General features: G+C 38.4%; 1 protein-coding gene and 1 long non-coding RNA gene across 2 annotated transcripts in view; one reads left to right on the plus strand and one right to left on the minus strand.

Moving 5' to 3' along the window:
- The window catches only part of LOC140146671 (transient receptor potential cation channel subfamily M member 1-like), a 112,717-nt gene that overhangs the window by 21,745 nt on the left and 66,935 nt on the right, over window positions 1–24,037 (minus strand). The window contains exon 2 of the mRNA XM_072168540.1: window positions 7,055–7,160. Within this exon, the coding sequence (XP_072024641.1) occupies window positions 7,055–7,160 (106 nt within the window). The remainder of the gene's footprint in view (window positions 1–7,054; window positions 7,161–24,037) is intronic.
- LOC140146670 (uncharacterized) lies at window positions 8,217–22,740 on the plus strand. The gene is made up of 5 exons (XR_011858283.1): window positions 8,217–8,401; window positions 13,093–13,193; window positions 16,298–16,483; window positions 18,692–18,803; window positions 22,460–22,740. It is a non-coding gene; the product is annotated as an uncharacterized lncRNA (long non-coding RNA).

The following is a 24,037-nucleotide window of genomic DNA, read 5'->3' on the forward strand; positions in this document are numbered from 1 at the left end:
GTATTCAAAAAGTAGACCTGTAGCCAAAGGCACACCCCACTCCAAAAATAACAATTAAAAAAAAAGTCATACATTAAAATGCGTAAAAGACAGTCCCAATTTGCAACAAAATTTCACAGAAGTCCTAATGTCTACTGCAGTGGGGCTCATATGGATCACTAAATGTATAAATTATGACAAACACTCATTGGCTTAGGAAGATTTTTAACATGGGGACTGAAAATTAAAAAAAAATATTTTATGGAGCATTCTGGGGGTGCCTGAGTGGGGTTCGCCCCCCCGAGTCAGAAAATTTTGCAAAATATATGTCACAAACACCCATTTTCACTCTACTTTATCACAATTTTGAAATTTCACCTAGGATTATTTGGGGGGGGGGGCTGAAAGGTATTTCAGAGACCCCCCCAGCCCCCGGTTCCTAAGCCTATGACACTGCTTTTATAAAAACTTGGAAAATAACAAAGCCATTTGGAACTAGTAATTCAATACTGGAGGTTTCTGTGGCATGTGCATGGGGCTGTTTTGACTTAAGTTCTCAGTCTATGACCCCTATAAATTAGGTCCAAAAGCCCATTAGCTTATTATTACTTTATTCATGTTGTATTTTATTCATATATGTCGCATGTATATGCGTTGAAACTTTAAAAAGTAACAGTCCCCAGAGAATTTATATAATAAGCTTTTTGACAGTCCCCAATCAGGGAATTTCCTTTTAACAAAGGAGCACCTACGTAGTACCAAGGTAAGCACCATCGGCGTGACATGATCGGACTCATTCTACTTGCTGTGGCTTCATGTATTTATCATGTAGCCTGTATAATATATTTATTTCATTCCAATACAGGTATATTTAATATAAAAACGACATGAGGCTTTAGGTATTTTAGTCTCAGCTCAAACCAAAGTAAGAAAGTTGGAATTCTTACGTACATCCATTGACAATAGGCTACAACAAATCAACAATATTCGAGTTGAAAGGTAGAAAAAACAGATCTAGGCCTCAAGAAAGAAAGAACAGGATTAAATAAAGAATAATTAAGGACATAAAGAAAGAACTTTGCCCTATGAATTTTTAGCAAGAACTGAAGCAAGAGTTTCACAATCCAATCCTTTCATGTTCGAAATGTGTGCTGCCGACAGAGTATGCTTCCCTTTGCGTGGTTCAGTTCATGGACCTAAAACTCTGTTTAACAAAATCATAACATGGAATTTCCGACTTTTTTGGTAGTCAACTGATAAAATTCCAACTTTTATTTTATTTTATTTTTATTTGTGTAATTTTAGAAACCCTCTATACCCTCTATGGAATTCCAGACTTTTTTTGGTAGTCAATTTAACAATTCCATCACGGTGTAATTTTAGAAACCCTCTATACCCATCCATGCAATTCCAGACTTTCATCGCTATTCTAAATTTTTTATTTGGGTATTTTTAAAAACCCACTATACCCCTCTGTGGAATTCCAGATTTGTTTGGTTAGTCAATTGAAAAATGTTTCTTCCTCAAGTATGTTTTGGAATTCCAGACATTTTAGAATACATTTTATTGGCCCTCTAGGGGTGCATGTTTTATCTGGAATAGCCCCCCCCCCCCCCCAGCTTGCCAAAAAATCTCAGCCCCAATCGCGGGTCATATCATCAAAAAGACACCTAATTATTTCCTTAGCTATTAGTTTCAGTGGGATACTATACCTACTGAAGATTGCGTGCACCAATGTTGAAAAGTCGTCCCTTTCCCCCCTATGGAATGTTCAGGAAAATGTGGAAACTGACAATGCAATGAAAATCTTCCAAATTTCGTCCAATTGGGCTGCTATTGAATCGCGGGTTTAGCAACCCCCTTTGAACCAAACGATAAAATCCAGTAGGCCTACAACTCTTTTCTAAAACTTTTCTTGGCATAGGGCCTACGATGAATGAACATAGGCCTATCGATTTCCGCACGAAATCTGGGCTATAAATAATGATAGACTTTTTTTTAACATGTTTAGCCAGTGGCTCACGATGGAACCGGAAGAATTTTGGTAGGCCCCAAGCTGAGACGAATTCGTCTCAGCCCCAAGTAGCCTACCATAGGGCCCAAATAGGCCCTAATTTAAGGTAAATTAATTTTAGGGTAAATTTCACAATTTAAGGTAAAATACATAATTCGTAAAATTCATCATATCATGAAGTACATGCCGATTTCAAAACCTTCTGCGCCCCTCCCGCACCCACCACCTTAGCGTTTCGCGCCTTGGCCAGCTGCTAGTAATCCAAAGTACATAAAAGTATTTTGAAAATTAAATGAGTCAAAGAATCCTATATTGGTAACATCAGATTCAGTTTTTGAAAGAATAAAATCTCAACAAAAAAAATGTTTTGGGTGACGACATTAACCTACAAAAAAAAACATTTTGGAGGGAACTCTAGAAAAATTGATGTTTTAGTACTGAAAAAGGTATTGTGTAAGAATCTGGATTTCATGACGTCAAAGGTCAAAGCTGGAAGTCCTGTCCGGGGGGTGCTGGATTTCCTACTCCTCTATAAGTCTCGTTTTTGAGGAGCTCAATTGCTCCAGAGCTCCAACAGCTCTCCTTAACAGCATCACATGAGTGTGATTTGTAGAGCCCCTTAGAAATAAAGACCTGCTTACTTGAAAAGCATGCTGTACAGTAGGGAAAAACTGGAATTCCAGTCCATAATTATGTAAAAAAAAACCGGATTTCCGATATCCTCTATGGGTCCCACATTTGTTTATTGTGTGTTGACTCAAAATTAGCTGGAAATCCTGGTTCAGCAGGGGAAAAGACTGGAATTCCTGTCCATAATTTTGTAAAAAAAACCTGGAAATCCGATATCCTCTATGGGTCCCACGGTTGGTAAATTATGTAATGACTTAAAATTACCTGGAAATCCAGTGTACAGTAGGAAAAAACTGGAATTCCAGTCCATAATAATGTAAAAAAAACCTGGAAATCCGAGTTCCTCTATGGGGGTGGCCATGATTTATCTGGAATAGCCCATTTGCCTAGTCGTGGCGACGGTTCTTTGGATGTTGTATGGTATCCAATGTCGAAGTTGCCGTTCAATACGGTAAAAAAGTTACAATGTAAATAACGTTAAGTTTCAGCATAGCCAAATGTCATGAATGTTACAAAATAACTTTTATTTTCCAAAGCTCTTTCTTCGGCGAGATTTTTGATATTCTCTTTCTGTGATTTGTTTACGGTAAAATGTTATTATGATTTCTAAAAGCGAAATTTTTTGTATGTGTTTGGATTTACATGCACATTTTACTGAATAACTATCGCTAAAACTTTCTTCTCAGGTGACCATAGTTTGCTTTACTTGTTTGCGGGTCCCCGCTAGATGGGAGCGTTCACCATAACAGGAATAATGACTGAACAGGTAGAATCATTGAAAAGGTACATTGCTTACATCTCTTCTTACACTTTCTTTTTTAGTTTCTTTTGCTTTAGCTTGTGATTTTCCGTTTCCATGTTATTTATTTATTTATTTAACCTCGTTCCCATTATTTTCTAAATATGTTCTTTCTTACATTTCCTTTAGCTTCTTTGTTTATTTGCTGCTTGTGATTTCCCGTTTCCATGTTTTTTATTTAATTCTGTTCTCATTATTTTAGCTTCTTTTTTCTTACTTTTCCTGATTAGTTTCTTTCCTTCTTTGTTTCGTTCCTGTTTCATTTAGTTACTTTAACCCGTTGGCCTATTAGGCCTACTCGTACTTTTTTGTCCTCATTTTAATTTTCTTTTTCTTTATAGTACCGCTTCATGTTGTTTGTGCAACAAACATCTTTTTCCCGTATTTATTACGTCCTCTCATAGCGTGTCTGCGGACGTGTTCACCCGTTATCATAATCCCGTGACCCGTCCATGTACCTTTTTGTCCTTTATTTTTCCTTCTTTCCGTATTATCATGTCCACTGGTCTCTGGCTCGCAGTCGCGTGGCTCTGCGCCGTTTACGCGCCCATTGGCGTAGTGCGCATTACGCACGAGGCGCCGACGCGCTGCCGGCCAGCTGCAGTGACGCGTAGGCTGACAACCGATTTTCATAACAAAAACCCGTTTTTACCCATATTTTCACTGTTTTTGCAGCCAATTCTTGACCGTTTTCAACCAAATAAAGTTTAAACACGTTCCCGTGTATTCATCGATCTCCCGTATGAATTTGGCGACATTTGGATCGAAACTGACGGAGCCTTTATAGTGATACATACATAGATAGATACAACATTCCCCTATTTATAGTAAGACTAGCGGGACACCCGCGCTACGCGCGGGTCCCCGCTAGGGGAGTAAATGGGAGAGCGTTCACTAAAACAGGAGGAATTACTGAACAGGTAGAATCATTGAAACGGTAAATTTTATTTATCTGAACCTGACCCTCCTTAAGCCTACGTTTCCATTTGAACTTCTTTCTTTCTTTTTAGTTTCTTCTACATGGGCCAATTTTGTTCCATTTAAAAAAATTCTGCTGCTAAGCTTGCGATTTTCCGTTGACCATGTGTTTTTATTTATTCAATCCCGTTCCCGTTATTTTCTAAATCTATCCTTTCTTATATTTCCCTTTTAGCTTCTTTTTTTATTTGCTGCATAGCTTGTGATTTCCCGTTTTCATGTTATTTATTTAATTCTGTCCTCAGTTTAATAGCCTTTTTATTTAAATTTCCTGATCTTATTGTAGCTTTTTTTCTTACATTTCCTGAAGAGTTTCTTTCTTTCCTTCTTTAGCCTTCATTTTGTGACTAACTATAACCCACATACTCGTACAGCCTGTTTGTCCTCATTTTGTTTTCTTTTTTATTTATAGTAGGCCTACCTCTTCATGTTGTTTGTACTTTTTAACACACATCTTTTTCCCGTATTTATTACGCTACAGTCGTTAATATCATTCATTACCTGTCTCTGCGTCGTTTACGCGTGCCATGGCGTAGTGATGCGTTACCCGCGCGGTATCGCTGCGCTACGCGAGCGGCTTGGCATTAGATACGCCCGTGCGACGCGCAGGGCTAGCTTAGTAACTGACTCCTTTTTTTGTTTACCTAGTATAACAACGGACCACATTTTCACTGATTGTGAGGCCAATTCTTGACCGTTTTCAACCAAATTTTCGCATTACCATCTCCGTATATTCCTCAATCTCCCGTATGAATTTGGTGAAATTTGGATCGAAACTGACGGAGCCTTTATGTGCATACATAGATACATAGATACATACAACATTCCCCTATTCATAGTAAGATAATACTATTTACAGAGTGTCCGTCCGTCCGACCGTCTATCCGTCCGTCCGTCCGCGCGCTATCGCGTCGCGCGGATTGCTTTCGCTGAGTCCACGCGGTATTGCGTCGCGCGGATCGCTTGCGTTGAGTCCGCGCGCTATCGCGTGCGCGCGGATCGCTTTCGCTGAGTACCAACGGGCGCAGTGTGTGCAACTGAAAGCATTAGGCCTAACAGTGTGACTACCAGGTGCATCTCATCGGACCAATAGGTCTATTTTAAACACATATTTCAATACGGAACGCGTGCATAGGCCTATTTCAGTAGAACATGACTATTTCCGGGGTCATCCAGAATGGTTAACATTAAAATAATCAGTTATGGTAAGGCATTATAACCCGCTATATAGGCGTTATTGCGTTTACTAATTTCGGGGTATTTTCGGGATCCTCCATGGAAGACGTAGGCCTAGGCGCTAGGCCTATATATAGGCCTCAGGTCAGGGCAGGTATATTGGTAACGGGTGTTGGGCAATTAGAGATATGCCTATTACAAGAACTGCCCGACCCGAGAACCGCGAAATCTAGTTTAATATATGTTGTACTACGTATACCAATCTTATTATGCAAGAAGAAAACTAAACAGCATTTGTTTCAACCTATTACCCACGTGAGGTTTTTCTGCACCAAGTGACATACACTGAAAACAAAAGCTTGTTTTTCGTTGTGTTCTACTAATTTAAATTAGTAAAATAAACTGCTTGAGCGCATTCTACCAATTTTTACGATGTCTTACGATATATGTAACTAAGCGGACGTATGCAAGACTCGTAAATGAAGGAATAATAGTTGTTGAGTGGGTCCTACCAATTGGATTTGGAAGTTCTACGACAATGCAACATTTAGTACAGCATCGATAATTCGTAAACCCTGTCATCGCAGCATTTACGAACTCGTTGTACCATTTGGTTTTACAAAGCTCTGGTGGTTTTACGATGTTTTAAACATTCCCGCTGTTTCGATCATGTGTTCTGCACTCGACCACGCTTGCAGACGACTGACCGAGTAGCGGTTGTGCAGCGACAAACATGAAGATGAAAAACTATGCTAACAGGTAATATTTCAAGGTATTTCTTTCAAAATGAGCACTAGATATTGTATTGATGGTGTAAGCTTCTTTTCTGTATGATCAGAAATGCTGTGCCACATGTACATTGTGGTCGTAAAGACTAAAAGTCACGATGCTGTGTCACATCGCATGTAAGCTTAAAGCTACATGTATAAGCTTACATGCGATGTGACGCAGTTATGACTTTTAGTCTCTACGACCACAATGTACATGTGCACAGCATTTCTGATCATACAGAAAAGAAGCTTACACCATCAATACAATATCTAGTGCTCATTTTGAGAGAAATAACTTGAAATATTACCTGTATGCATACTTTTCCACCTTCACAACCATCGTACATCACATTTGTACAACTGATTCGTTCCGCCAGTCAAACGAGTTCTAATCTTTGTTGAGCCTGTCCAACTAACCAATATTAGTTAGTTGAGCCTGTCCAACTAACCAATATTAGTAGGATGAGACATCGTTTTTACGATCCTATAGGTTAGTACGGCAGGTTTGAAATTCGTAAAACCCATGCCGTACTAATCATTTCGTTGGTAAGGCACGTTAGTTAAGCATGCCTAACCAATATATAGCATCGCTTGTCATGCCGTACAAATCATTGATTAGTAGAACGAGACATCGTTTTTACTAACTTTTACTTAGTAGAACTTACGACATTATGTTTTCAGTGTAGTTATTCCCTATATGTCCCATACCTGTTATCCGTTTTCTCGTAACGTTTACGTTTAATGTAATTGTAAGAACACAGCTCCTCCATCTTCATCGACTCAAGACGCTTTTCCTTTTCATGTGACCTTCCTTCTGGAAGTTATAGGCACAAGACGAATAATACGATTTATAATAATAGTATTAATATTAGGAATGATATATAATATAACAACAACAATAAGAATAAAACAAATCAATAAATGAATAATAAATAAATAAATAAATTACTACTACTACTACTACTACTACTACTACTACTACTACTACTACTACTACTACTACTACTAATAATAATAATAATGATAATGATAATGATAATGATAATAATAATAATAATAATAATAATAATAATAATAATGATAATAATAATTACAAATAGCGAGTTAAGGCATACGCCCTAAATGGGCAGGCAACACTGTTCTCAAAACTGTTTCATATTAGCTAATTTCAGAGATTAAGTACGCTAAACGTATTTACGTGTCATACAGATAACTATTGTGTAATAAAAGTATTTTTGTGAAGTTAATTTACATTTTTTATCATGCATGTTTTTTTTTTTTTTTTCTAACTTTGTGGGGATGAGATTATTAGTATAAATTAGGACTTAGGGCATCCAAATGACCCAGGGTCACCTGTGTTAAAAGTTCCATTGCCTCAAACTCAGCTATTGGACTGGCAACTTCTGACTTCCGGGCCGAAGACCTTGTTTATCAATTAATCGATTTCATCAGCTCAGTGTCATGAGTGAGGCTGTGTCACAGCTGTGCAGGCTAGCGACACTCCGGCACTTTTTGGAAGACATGAAGTACAGCAGACAGTTACATGTACAATGTGATTTTCTCATTTATAATTAGGATTACGTCATTGCCAGAATGCCAGAGCTTGTTTCATTTGTTCATTAGAATGATTGACAGCGGTGGGCGGAGCAAATACTCTAAAAATGTGATTCTCTAATAAATTATAGGTCACTAGGTCAATTCGGACCGTCTCTTCCTCAGATCTCTATGTAGGACTCTATGGTATCTTCTCATTACACGTTCGTAGTAAGACTTGGCCGGCGATGACGCCTGTCTTCAACCGCTGTATAGCACGGTATAGGCAGTTTGCAGAGAGTGTCGCTTCTCTACCTTTATTTTCTCTGAGCTGTGTAGCTGCCCTACTGATTTTATCTGGTGTTTCAATTTCGACAAAAACCCGCGTCCGTGGTTCGTGGAAAATGAATCGTCATGACAGTTTACATGTTTAGGAAGGTCTTCAATCGATCTAATTCGTAATGTACCGATAGACGAGGTGCTTGAATGATGTTACAATTCATGAATTACATTGCAATTCAGGTAAGCTTAAATTTTCTTTATTAGGCCAAGTAAAAAATAAAACATGTTTCACGTCCGGGTTTTCGAAAATAAGGAGGAGGAGGGGGCTTTTTATTTTCTATTTTTTATCGCAAAATTGGTGTAAATACCCATACTTAGAGCTGTTTTAGCGTATACAATAAATGCCTGGAAAAAGAAACGCGCCCTTTTTTATTTGTTGTTCTGAGAGTTACACCCCCTCCAATGATCACAAAACCTTCCTAAAATGTTTCTCATATCTTAACAAGGCCATAGAAAGCATTCCAACTTCCTAGACATATTTTTTGAAAAGTTATAACTGAATTTCAAAAAATAAAAATATATTTGAGGAAACCTCAAAAAGGAAGCGGGAGGGACGTGAAACATGTTTATTTTTTTTATTTTGCCTTATGGCATGAATGTACAGGTTTACCGTGTACAACTGCATGATGATGTTGTATTGGTATACTAAGCTTAATCTTCTCATGTATAACTGTGGATCATTTGCAAGGTCTTGATGAAAATAAAAACTTTAATCGGTATTCAGTTGCAGGCTTTGCAGCCTGTGCAATGTGCATGTATGTTTTAAAACATTTTGTCTCGGCATTTTGCAAGCTAGCTAAAAACTATAAAAGTTTCCCCATCCTGCCTGGCACCATTTGGCACGCAATGATATTGATAATGCAATGACAACCATGACATGTCATGACAATTGTGACTGTCAGGCATACAATGCTTACAGTAATGCAACAGTAACCTATGCGTGCCCAATCAATCGCGCTATCATTTGTGCTATTCCACCACAAAAATTGCGCCACACGGTACCGTACGTAATCTCAGTTTCAAGAAACTATAACATATTATTTTCCCTATAAATAATAAGTCTGTTAGTGTTACAGTATATACTATAAAAAGTAATTCTTGGCCAAGCTCGAACATACCTGTTGCATCCATGTAGCGTACTAATTGTGTACTGTACGCAATCATGTAACACAAGCAAGTGCATGCTTTCTACTGTACCTCACTTAGCGCACTATGTTCCAGCTTGGCCAAGAATTGAATACTTAGATAATAGGCGTAGGCCTATAATTTAGCTGCAACTCTATGTCTTATATAACGGACTAGATTAGGCGTATAGTTTCTGCAAAGGCATACCGGTAGCGGCGGTAGGCCTAGATATAAAATTGTTAATTCTGATCTTAGTCAGTGGCTGTGGTTTAGCTTGTAAAGGCTTAATCAGATTTCATTTGACAGCTTAACCATCGCGTATACGCGCGCGACGTCAAGCGTGTGCATTGGACCTTGTGCAAATAATATGCGCTGGACGGCTAGCAGTACGCTTAATTTGTCAAAGGTATCTGAATAAGACTTTAAGCACTGCATTTCATTGACATTGAGTTCCTGTGTGTCGTCTAAAACACGGTAGAGGATATGGTGCGCGTACATGCATCGTTACGCAACACGTTTGTTGAGAGATACGCAACTGAATTTGTTCATTTTAGAATATAAGGGGAGTTTTCATGGCTGTTAGTTTTAAGAATGAGAAGAAATGATAGGAATTTTAAGAATGAGAACAAATGATAGGAATTTTTGTTTTTACTATCCTCTACCTATAGACGACAGGCAGGTCCAATATTTTTATCGTAGTGTGCGCCGGCATCCACTACGCAAAATATTAGTCTTGCCTGTCGTCTCTCATACGGTAGGCCTACAAGCAAAACTCTTGACAACCCCCAACCCCACCCCGGTTGCCCCCCCCCCCCCAGTAAAAAGCCAAAATTACAAAAATGTCACCTTTTTGCTGTAATTTTGTACAAAACTTGTTGGTTTTCCCCCCCCCCCCAAAAAATAATTCACTTTGCCCGCTCAACCCCCCGGAAAAAATTCAAACACAATGTTATTGCACAAACACAATCAACACAATTCTGAAAATGTTGCAGTTGCGCCGTATGCATGTGCATTGCTACCCAAAGTTGCTGGTGTATCAAGAGTTCCTTGATGAACAAAAATTTGTGGTGCAAACATCTTGCAATTATAAGACATACTATTACTGTTGTTTTTTATAATTCTCAGACAGCAGTATAAAGGTTTCTTCTAAAAAAAGTGATAAAAAAAACCAAAAAACCAAAAAAACAATTCCATTGGTTTATTATGGTCAATGTTAATCCTTTGATGCTAGGCAAGTTTCATCGTTGTACCTCAATTTTCAGAAAAATTTCTACAGAGGTCCTTAAAATTAGCGGTTGTAACTTACACACATTGCCCGAAAGATTTTACTTGTTTGATAAGTTGATATACTGTACCGTATTTATTCCATTTACCGCCAAGAGCACTTAAAACAAAGTCATTTTGGGTGGGCGCTTATTTTTTACTATTGTTTTTGCCTGTATTACATACATGTACAAACTACAAAGGCCCAAAATATTCATCCATCATAATCATTCAGATTTGAATAGACAGTTATAACAGAACTGTTGGAAAATCACTTGCTGGGCGCTTATAGGGGCATGGGTGATTAATGAAACAAATACGGTGCACCATTACTTGAGACTAAACTCAGTAGGCCTACCGTACTGGTACTTTTTATCCTTCCAGGACTTGGGAGATCATAAACGGTTGTAACATTGACACATGTTTACAACCGTTACAACTTTGATTGAAACCCGGAGGGGGGGGGAATTTCGATATATAAAATGGATATAGGTGTAGGGCTGGCACATTTGCAGTAAGGGGCATTCGATGAGAGCAAAATTAAAAAAATTATGAGGTCATTGGGTGAGAGCATGATTTTTGGCATTCGGTGAGAGCAAAATGTAAAAATATTGGGTCATTGGGTGAGAACAATTTTTAAATGGAACTTTTGTGTTAGAGCCGCTCGAAACAGCGCCACAGAAACCTCAAACATCAAATTTCTAGTTCTAAATCTAAATGGCTTCAAATTTTTTTTTTTCAAAAAAAGTAATAAAATTTTATCAGTTATAAATGAAAGCTGCTGTTCAATTGAACTTAAGGGTCTTTATTTGACAGATCAAATGCAAAAATAGGCTGTCTTCGGGTGACAGAGCATTTGTTAGTAAAAAGATATGGGGTCTTTGGGTGACAGCAACGCTGAAAAGGGATCTTAACAGCCCTACATACGCGTCACCTCCAAAGTGGGAGTGCCTCCCCCCCGGATTGCCAAGCTCAAAAACTTTACAATGTGCACAATCTTGATCATATGGTCATACTGCAATGATGATTGTTTAAATTCATGCACAAAGTTGTCAGGATGAAATAACTTCATGGTTTGATTGACACACATTTATGTTACAAACATGTGTGTCAAACTGTTTAAATTGAACTCCTGTCAACTGTGAGCATGTTTAAAAGTATCGAAGTGCTGTATGGGACCCACAACCACCCCCCCCCCCTCCTCCAGGGTCTACACTCCCTGCACGCCCATCAAGTTACGCAGAACTTTGGTCCATGGATGATGGCTCAGGTCCCCCCATGTTGGAAAGGCTTTCATGGGGCATGTTCCCATTAGTGAACTTCTGTATTTTTGAAGTGGGAGTAGGTCCTTTTGAGAGGTCAAATATGGTGAGTTGCCAAAATCAGATCATAAAATATCCTTTCCTTTTTGATCAATTTTCAATACATAGCCTACAATCAAATAAAAGCCTGTCCCTACTCAGTACTCTGAGTCTGCTGCTGACAACTCACCACACGTAACTTTCAAGTTAAGGTTGGTCTGAACCCTGGAATTATGGAAACTTTCGGGCCTCATAACTTCTAAACTGTTGGTCTAAAGTATATAAAAGTATACATATTTAGAATGGCAAAGACTTGATAAGTTCATCTGTGAGGTCAAATTTTGGTCAAAATGCCATTTTTGGTCCAAAATCCCAAAAATAACGGTTTTTGGCCCACTTCTTTTTCGTGCACCGTAACAAAAAAATTCTTGGGCCAAATTTTTTTATTATTAATTTTTAAAAACTAGATCAAAATATCTAGGACCGGTTTTTTCATTTTTTGAATTTCGACCAACTTTGAGAAATTTGCACCAAAATGGTCAACAAATGCTGATTTTTCAAAAAAATCATTAAAAAGCCAGATTTTGGCCCAAATTTCAAATATGTGTACTTCCATATCAAAACGATGCACTTGTCGGCTGCTACATGTGTCTCATTTTACATACTAGTTAGGAATAAATACCAGACTCATCTCAAGTGGAGGTCACCTCAAATCATACCAAAGTCACTTGATTTAGGAATACAGAGAACATGTTCCTAAACTATGTGACCTGGGGATGTTTTGAAGTGACGTCCACTTGAGATGAGTCTGGTATTTATTCCTAGCTATTATGTGAAATGAGACACATGTAGCAGCCGACAAGTGCATCGTTTTGATATGGATGTACACATATTTTTGGTGAAATTGGTCAAAATTCAAAAAAATGAAAAAACTGTAACTTTCTGTAACTCCTAATGTAACATCGTAACATATTAAAACTCTCCAAATATCTTCCCCACTCCCTGTCTAGCAGGAATGGCATCCACCATGGGATCTCAATTAATTGATTAATTTGAATTAATAAAAATAGCACTACTTTTCTTGCTGAGTTCTAAAGATAGACCATTGTCCAGCCCATGATACAATAGTAATATGCTTTTATTTATTTTGTATGTTTTACATTATGTTTGCTTTACACTTAGAATGGCTGACAAAAATCCATTGTACTGGTCCACCAATTTTTTGAATGGGAATTATGACAGCGACAAGAGGTACTGAATTTTGATTGCATCTGCAAAACAAGGTAAATCAACATTTGCATTGGCTTAGAAAGATTTTTTACATTTGGGGAGCTGAAAATTTAAAACTTTTTAGTGGGCCACCCTGCGGTGGCAGACGGGGTTTTCCACCCCGGAGTCAGAAAATTTTGCAAAATATAGGTCACAAACACTCTTCCCTCTATTTTATCACAATTTGTTAACTCCACCTAGGTTTATTGGGGGCTGAAAGGTATTCAGGCTCCCACACCAAAATTAATATTCAGGGGCTGAGCCCCCACCCCATTCAAAGCATATGATTTATGTTCTCTTTGCCAGCTGCGGTTCAATGCAGTTGCAGTGGTACGTACCGCATGAGCGTACTAGTGCAGCGCGATATATAAAAAATTGTGCACCTATTGCTACATATTCAAAAATAGTGTAACTTTGCTATGGTAATTAATCCTCATTATGTTTCACTACCTACCTACATACATACATACATATTTAGCTGCTACATTAAGAGCGTAGCGCTGCACAGTGCACACAATATTAAAGGTGGCAAAACCTGGTGGCAAAAGGCCAAAATACACAAGCAAAATATATATAGAGCAACAGAGCAATTAGAAAGAATTATACAAATGTGTCTTAAAGTTGCCTGTGGGAAAAAGAATTTGTACAAATTCTTTTTTCCACAGGCAACCTTAATATGGAGTGGCATGATCTTGCATGTTTATGTTTACGGACTTGACATATCATCTTCGCAGCCCAGTTCTGGATGCGTTGAATACACTGAATGTCAGTTTTGTTTGACCCTATAGGAGCTAGTCCATTGCCATAGTCGATTTTAGACAAGATGAGGGCCCCGGTGGGTTCAGTCTTCACTGACAATGTGTACGCATGATGGTTCCAATTAGGGGTACTTTTCAAGAAATGTCCGCGGAATTTTCGAGGACAAAATTGTTCGCGATTGTCCAAATTAGGGGTGTTTTGGAGCAAAATTGTCCTTGAAATGAAAAATAGGGTATATTTCTAGGACTTTCGTCCGTGTTTTACCGCTACAGTTTTCGTTATTGTCCTTATTTCCCCGTGAAATAGGGGTAAAAATTAAAAAGCGTCCTTAAATGGTAAAAATAGGGGTATTTATTTCGAAAAAATGTCCTCGATTCCTCGTGCTAAGGGGGTGAAATGAAAATGCGTCCTCAAAATGATAAAAATAGGGGAGGTATTTGGGGCAAATTTTCCTTGATTTCGCGCAAAATAGGGGGTAAAATTGCTGCAAATGTCCTCGATTCCCCGTGAAATGGGGGTCATTTTCAAATCCTGGAATGATCAAAAAATGAATTCCCTCCTGAGGTTGGTATCTGTCAATGAGTTGACCACATCACCATGGCTGTCATTATAGCTAAAGGCAGTATGGCACACATGGGTCAATGAGTTACATAAAAATGACCTTGTGTGGTATTTAGTTCCCAGGATGTGAGTTTTGCCTGAGGCAATTTATGATTAAATGTTGATCCCTCACTACAAGTGTTACCATCGATTTGGTTGAAAAGGAGGTTGGACATTATCAAATCTCTCCAGGTTACAAAACGTAATGTGTAACATCACTATACTTCTATGTGAATATCAAACACTTCCTTCACCTTTTATAGTCAGTCTACTCTGAAGTACAAAGTACCGACGCGGGCGCACACATTTTGCCGACTTTGAAGGCACGCATACCTGCAGCAGAGACGCAGCACTATATACGCACTGTTAACGCATGGCATACGCGTACGTTGGCACTTTGTACTTCAGAGTGGACAAACTGTAGGAGACAAAATGATGTACCGTGATTGTATATATATACTTGTAACTCTTAAAATAGATGTCTGAACAGCTCTGAACCCCATTATCTATATAGTATGTAGATCAGTGACAAAAGTGGGACTTAATCCCCGGGGGAGGCACTCCCTATCTGAAATGGCAGGATGTGCCTCGACCATGTTAAAAGTAGGGGGCATTCAGGTCAAATGTACAATTACAAAAATATGGGGTCATTCAGTACACAACCTGAATAAAAATGGGGTCATTCGGTATGAAACATAGAAAAAAGGATGGTCATTGGGGTAACAAAAAGTAAAATGGGAGTCATTGAGTACAGGATTGCCAAAAGAGTATCATTAAGTACACATAAATAAGTGCCAAACTGCGTAAAAACAACTTGGCCACCTTGGAAATGTGAGAAATCTCATTATTTCTGGAGGAGAACACAAATACCACCTAAATTTGGGAATTAAAAGGGGGTCATTGGGTATAGCAGGAAATAGAAAAAGGGTGTCATTGAGTACATGCATTTTTTTAAAGGGGGTCATTGGGTACTAGGTAGGACCATAACACAAAAAAGGGGGTCATTGGGTACAAGTCGGTTTGAAAAAGGGGGTCTATCCCGAGGCACATGATGCATATCTGTCATGGAAGTGCCCCCGGGACTTAATCCCAGGGACTATCACTTGTTGGGAGTGAAATTGTACAAAATAATGCACGCGTAGTCGCGTACAGAGATGTTGATGCGTCTAATGCACGAGCCCCAAAGGGGGAGTGCATTAGACGCATCAACATCTCAGTACAAGTGCATTATTTTTTACAATTTCTCGAGTAACACGTGATAAGTATTTATTAACCTATTTCATACACGGCTTAAAAAAACCTGTGATTTTTGCAATTCTTATAACAAAATTGTCAGTAAAAATGTTGGAAAATGCAAACAAATATAAATGCATCCACCCGAAAGAAAATAAACGCGTCCGAAAACACTGCGCGCCAGTGCAATTATACCATATTTATGCACAGCTAGTAATTTACTAATGCTTGCTCTGATTGGTTCTCACTATATATGCTTTTTATCATAACACCTAAAATGTTGGCCCGTTTTTGATTTGGCGCTTATTGAGATTTGTCAATTTAAAAGGTAAAGCAATATTGTAACATAGTTCATAGGGACACCCTCAGTGTTTTTCAAACTCTACCACACGTACACACATTTACCAGGACCAGGAAGAAGAATACTTAGATTATAGGGATTTACTTAGTATGAAAAAGTTATTCTTTCCAACTCTTATAAAATGATTATTCTGTTATACATATGCAATTTGGTTTTTTTTCTCAGGGATTTGTTTCTCAATTCGGTCTGGTTTTGCATGGCACAACACAGCTAGCCTACACAGCTCTTGATAACTGGTGAAAAAGTGCTTCAATGATTCTCTTTACCGACACAAATCATCCAACCTGGTATGTTCACAGCAAATCTCGACCAGCACTGGAGTCGGACGAAACATTATATGGGTCAGATAAAGTGAGTGCTAGCACTGGACTAAAGCCATAATGTGTGATTTTTATAAAATAGATTCCTAAATGTTAGTTTTCACTTATCACAATAATCACATTGCCCCCTTTTAATTTTGAGCTAAACAATTGAGGTAATATGAAGAAAATTGTGATTTCACTCCATGCAGCGCTTACAATGTGTGTATTTAGCTTGCTGTTCGTATTACATTGATCTATTATTGCACCAAGCATCGCGCAGCTGGGATGTACACAATGTGTGCATGAAGAAATTTGCAGCACTTATCCAAAGGGTGCTCACTGCGCGGTTTACTTTAAGCGTGCAAATAAATAGCCAGATAATAGAAGTTATCCACTTTCGTGACTTCTAACAAAAGGCACTGGTTCCCTTAGTATTCCTCATTCAAACTAATTCAATGCACAACCTCGGAGTTACCTGCATGACTTTGGCGGGCTATTTTGAAATAGTCACGGTTGCACATGCAGGTACTTCTTTTGAAAGTCCTAAACAAGGTATAGGAGTCAATGTAGGATATGCAGCTTATAGAACACAGATAACCTCTATTAAAGGGAGACTCCGGCAATCATAACATTGTGCCTCATATGTTAGAAAAGTAATTATCAAGCACAAATCACATTGTTTTATTTAAACCAAACTCATATTGACCATAAACACGAATAAAAACAGTCGGCTCTCAACACGCGATATTCAAAATTCCCGCGCCGAAATTGTCTAAGTGCAATGACGTAATGGTTATTTGTGTTCAATTGTCGTCAGCCTTCATTGTATTACTGGGACATCATTGCACTCGGCGCCTGGGAATTTTGAATATCGCGTGTTGAGAAACGGATGTTTTATTCCTTTTATAGTCACTATGAGTAGTGATAGGCTGTATAAGGGTGTAGTTGCAAACAGCTTAGGGTACCAGCTTATTTGATGCAGCTTGGTGTTCTGAGTAATTTGACACCAATTTCATTGAAATCGGCCAAAATTGAGACAGTGCCGGCCAAATAACGACACACAAGGGGGGGCAGATTTGTCACTTATTTTCTAGTTTTAAGGGAATTTTATCACATTAAGGATTATGTAATACATTTTTGGTATCTGCTTACATAGTTTTAGGTCCAGGAAGGTCATTTATGCACTTTGTGTCAAATGAAACTTTTTAGTGTCTTTAAAATTAACTTTTTTGGGTAAAATTAGGCCGTTAGGGCGCTTTACCTTTTAGCGACCCATTTCGCAACTATTTTTGATTTTTAAGTTAATCATACTAGAGATAATCATCAATCATCCATATTCTGAAATTTTCAGCCATTTATCACATTTGGTGTGGCAGTGGCACTAATTTTTAATACCTGTAGGGGTAACATGCCCATAGCATTATACATGGGTCAACGAACTTTGTATCACATGTAAGTCAATGGGAGCGTCTCTACACATTTTCAAATGGGTACTACGCACAAGTGAAATATTAAGTTGAGAGTTCAAATTTGGATAGAAGATGTTATTTATCAGTAACTTTGATTTGATAATAAGAAATGATAAAATTTTAGTAGGGGGGGATACGTAACAGCTATTAGGCTGAATAGCACCCTCACATCCTAAATTAGCTCTTAAACTTGCATCGAAACATACGATTTGGGTAAAAATTGCATAAATATATCCAGGGGACCCAAAATCATGTAAATAATCATTAGAATCCAACAAACAGCAAAGAAAATGCCCATAATTGTCAAAATAGTGAAAAATAGGGGGGGGGTCCCAAGAAATCCCCCTTATGCGTCGTTTTTTGGCCGGCACTGTCTCATTTTTCAACGGATTTTTTTTAAAAGGTGTCAAAATGCTCAGGAGGATTAGCTGCTTCAATTCAGCTGGTACCCTAAGCTTTTTGAAACATCACCCTTCTTTTTGGGCTGTACAGCCTATCACTACTATGAGTTTGTTTTAAATAAAACCATGTGATTCGTGCTTGATAATTATTTTTCTAACATATAAGGAATAATGTTGTGATTGCCGGAGACTCCCTTTAAATACATTTTGAATTTGGTACTGATCAGACCCACCTCCCATGTAACTTTGGAGCTAGGATTCTTTTACATGCAAGTGCAGCATGGAGAAGCGGAGAAGCCCTTTTTCAGAAACCTGGAGGATAAATGCTTGTTCTTGTAAAAGGTTGCTCCATTTTGTAAAATCTTATTTCTTGAATTTCCACACTAGGTGATATCAGTGATGTCAACTTGAAGTGAACTGTTTAGTAATGCAGCAACTGGCTTACAAATCAGAATGTTTACTGTTTTAGTGATGAACTCAACTGAACATCAAAAGTCCGGTATGTACAATGCGTAACTGCTTTATTGGATGATAAAAGGATTAGGTCATACAGCCTAATGCAAATAGACTTCATAAATGTATACCTCAAAATGGTCCAGAATGATTACTGATACCTCAAACAATGGTCCAGAATTATACCTTGTTTTTGTTCATGGAGTGAACTTCTAATTTCACTTCCACTCTCATCTCCTATGCACAATTTATCCCTTATATACCATGTGTCTTTGAATAGCTATTGTAGCCCACCAACCCTGTGGTTAAGAGGCTAGGAAATATTTCCTAATATCTCATACCCTCGTTTGAATGTCTTTTCTAATCCTGCCTCACATGTCAAGAACAATTTAGCCCATTTAATCTAGCAATGTGACTGTACAGTGTATGAGGCTGGGCATATAGGACAAATACACTGGACTTTTCATTAAGCCAATTTACTACCAAAAGCCGGGGCCACTGTGAGGTGGGGCCAAATAAAAATTAGTTTATATTCTTGAACATGATTTAACCATAACCTTCATGTTTCATAGAAATTGATACATATCTACCCATAATGTTTGCTTATATTTTCTGTCAATAATTGGGGTACTATATAATGACAAATTTGGACATTAAACTCTCTCATCTTCCCCTGGTTAGGTTAGGCTATAGTATGATAGTTGTTCCGTTATATGACCTATGACACATAACGCGCCCTGTTATATGACCTCTGACACATAACATGCCCCGATATGTGACCAATGACACATAACGCGCCCGTTATGTGACCTATGACACATAATGCACCCGGTTATGTGACCTGTGACACATAACACACCTGTTATGTGACCTATGACACATAACATGCCTCGTTATATGACCTATGACACATAACGCACCCGTTATATGACCTATGACACATAATGTGCCTGTTATGTAACGTATGTCACATAACGCCCCCGTTATGTGACCTATGACCCATAACGCTCACCGTTATGTGACACGTAACGCGCCCCATTATATGACCTATAACACATAACGTGCCCCGTTATGTGACCTATGACACATAATGCGCCCGGTTATGTGACCTATGACACATAACACGCCCCGTTATATGACCAATGACACAAAACGCGCCCCGTTATATGACCTTTGACACATAACACGCCCCATTATATGACCTATGACACATTACGCACCCTGTTATATGACATATGACACATAACATACCCATTATATAACATATGACACATAAAGTGCCCTGTTATATGACCTATGACACATAACACACCCCATTGTATGGCCTATGACACATAACACGCCCAGTTATGTGACCTATGTCACATAACGTGCCCCGATGTATGACCTATGACACATAACATGCCCCTATGACACATAACATGCCCTGTTATGTGACCTATGACACATAACATGCCCTGTTATGTGACCTATGACACATAATGCACCCGGTTATGTGACCTACGACACATAACGTGCCCCGTTATATGACCTATGACACAACGTGCCCCGTTATGTATGCAGAGGAGAGAGAAAACAGAGAGCGTACCACCAGTCAAAGTCCCCGTGTGTTGTATGCGCTGAGTTCTCGCATATTCATGAGGGCCGATTGTTCGATCGTGCTGTGTCAAACAATAACGCCAGCGATGTGTGCCTTCGTGTATACACGATAGAGCATTGTGTGCTTTCGCGATTATGCGATAGACCATGAAAATATGCGGTAATTGCGTAGCAGTCTCGCCTGTCGCATTTCATGGAACAATCGGCCCTCATTATCGATGCGGAGACTTTGACTGGTGGTACGGGCTCTGTTTTCTCTCTCCTCTGTGGACCTATGACACATAATGCGCCATGCTATGTGACCTATGACACATAATGCGCCATGTTATGTGACCTGTGACACAAAGCATCCCATTATATGACCTATGACACGACGCCCCGTTATATGACCTATGACACATAACGCATCCCGTTATATGACATGACACATAACGCGCACAGTTATGATGACACATAACGTGGCACGTTATATGACCTATGACACACAACGCGCCCCGTTATATGACCTATGACAAATAACGCTTCCGTTATGTGACCTATATGACACATAACACGCCCTGTTATGTGACCTATTACACATAACGTGCCCCGTTATGTGACCTATGACACAGAACCCGCCTGTTATATGACCTATGACACATAAACGCCCCGTTATGTGACCTATGACACATAACACGCCCCGTTATGTGACCTATGATGCATAACATGCCCCGTTATGGACCTATGATACATAACGCACCCCGATATATGACCTATGACACATAACGCGCCCGTTATATGACCTATGACACATAACATGCCCTGTTATGTGAACTATGACACATAACGTACCCGTTATGTGACCTATGACACATAACGTGCCCGTTATATGACTATGACACATAACGCACCCCGTTATATGACCTATGGCCACAGAATTAGAGAAGGAGAACCGGGACTCCCTATACCGCCACATACAATCGCTCCGTCAGCTAGGGGGAGAAAATTGGGGGTATTCGGGTCCTTGCCGACGGTGCGCGGAGACGAACGAAAACAATGTGGCGTCTCACCTGACCTGAAGCGTCTTGGTACTCGTGTGCAGGTCGCATCAAGTGCGTCTCTCAAATGCACCCTTCATCCATGTCGCACTCGCATGACAACGAATGCCTCGAGTGCATTCCGAGGGAAACCGAATACCCCCAATTTTTGCTCCATTCATGCCTGTATTAATATGGTGGTCAAGTCCCTATTCTGTGTCTTTAATTCTGTGCGCTCAGTTATGTGACCTATCATATGTGACCTATGACATGACACAACCCGCCCTGTTATATGACCTATGACACATCACGTGCCCTGTTATGTGACCTATGACACATAATGCGCCCTGTTATATGACCTATGACACATAACGCATGTCCATAATCATTTTGATACAGCCTGTATACCTGATCCGTGAACTTTGTCTTTAATGCCTTTTTAAAGACAATTCTTGTTTCAAGTTACACTTGCAGCTACCTACTTTACAGTTGAATTGTAGCTCTGTAAATCAACTACTATGTAAATTTCAGCTACTGGATAATTGAGAATCATAAAAAAAATCAAATTTCATGGAATCATTCCGGGTTTCGTGATTTAAATCATGTTGAATCAAATCGCAATTTAAATCACATGACTTGTTTCAAAAAACACTTTTTGATAAATCATAAATGTAAGTTAATTTCTTTCTTAAATTGATGGTTTTACCTCATCCCTAATGCTTCTACAACTTCTGGATACAATTAAAATACCTCTATGATGTCATTTTTTTTTTTTTTTAAAAATTCACCTTCAAGATGTAGAATGCTACAGGTTTTTCCCATGATTTTACCAAATATTTTCTTTGAAAATGTAAAAACATGTTTCGAATATTTGTAAATACCTGATAGGATTGCGCATTATGTCTAGCTTTTCACTGGTCTCTTTTGACTCTGTCATGGGGTATAGTTCTCGAAATAAAAAAAATTAAACAAATCAATATAAATAAAAAAGAATCGGATCTAAATAAAAAAAATCGGATTTAAATTTGAACAATCTGATTTTCAAAAATGAAATTTTTAATTTATATTTTGGTTTATTTCTTTACAGATGAAATTTGAACTTGTACTGGAAGGAATCATCTGCATCAACAAGTTAAAGCAAGAGATGGCTCGAGATGATGATACTGTAGTGATGAGTGATGACGATGTGTAAAGTAAATGCAAACACCTGTGCCATATAGCATGTTGGCACTTCAACTAGGCAAGCAATTAAAATTTGACAGAAATAGACAACTTGTCAACAAAATGGCTGGTAGGACCTACATGTAAACATGTACATGTACAGTAGGCCTATACCTATCAATTAGGCTTAGAGGACTAGCTGGTAGTAGTCACCTGCTGTTAAACTTTTAACCCAAGACTGAGTACAAAGAAACGTTAACAGAATTAAGTTTTAGAAGAGAATATGTTGATCTCAATATATGTATGTATAAGTGCAATCTGGGATTATATGACATTAATCTAGATGATTATGTAGTTTGTTACTGGTGGAACCAGCTCGCTAGTATTAATTATTAGTTCCACAAATTATGTTGCTTCATTTAAGGGTATACTATGTATTGTTGGTTGAAGCAGCAAAAAAATGCAGTTCACAGCACCTTGCGAATGGTAGTGAGCTTTAGCAACAATTGCATTGCTCAATTCACAGGGAACGTGTAGAAGAATTCAAATAACTACGTTGTGTCCTCATTTAAATAAAATTCTGTCAACCATAGGGCAATTCTAAAGAATGGTTGCGGAATCGAACTGAAGACCTTTCCCTCTGTCACTTAAAACTGTCCACCAACATGTCTGCTATTTCAATTGTTATAGTACCGTTCCAGGTGAGTTTATTTGATAGGGTCTATACAAGGAACTTATTAGGTCTAGCAGAGATAGATGTGTTGTAGGTTATTCATGTACCTGTAGTGTATGTAACAGTGGATGCTGGACAATATTAATTATAAAGTCTACAAATATACTGATGTTTGATATAATGCAGACATGACAATAACAACATGCATGTATGTAAACAAGAGCTCATTTTGAGGCCACCCCACCACGTATGCCACATCCGCAACCAATAAAAATGCTATTTCTGTTATTATTTTGAGATTTAACATCTTCGAAAGCTTTAATTAGAAATACAATGTACATCTTTGGCCCGCTATCAAATTTTTAAAAAATGGCTAGCCCTCTTTGGCCATAATTTTTTAGTGTTGCGTATGTGACAAAAGTTGCGGATGTGACCATGTCTTAGGTTGCCCGACCTAGATTTTGCATTTCGAAAGATTTTTATTTTTAATCTTGCCGAGTTACTCTATTAATTTTGTGCATTTTTTGGCCAAAATGTATTGATTTTGACTGGAAGTTTTGAAAATAATTCCGAACATTTTCAAAATTTGTTTTCAAAAATCAAATGTTTATTTGGGGGTTTTTTTGCCAGCAATATTAGTACTAAGAAAGTTTTTAAATGTGTTCTCATGACCCTGGACATGAAGTTATGAAGTTTTAAAATGGTCTGCTGGTAGTGCAAACAGGAAAATTGCAACAGTTGTGCACACTGCTAAAAAGTCTATACTTTGGCAGAATAGTATATAGTCAAGACCACAAAGAATATTTTCAGGATAGAAACCAATCAACCAAG

Source organism: Amphiura filiformis, chromosome 2, assembly GCF_039555335.1.
Source record: "Amphiura filiformis chromosome 2, Afil_fr2py, whole genome shotgun sequence".
NCBI classification, from domain to species: Eukaryota; Metazoa; Echinodermata; class Ophiuroidea; order Amphilepidida; family Amphiuridae; genus Amphiura; species Amphiura filiformis.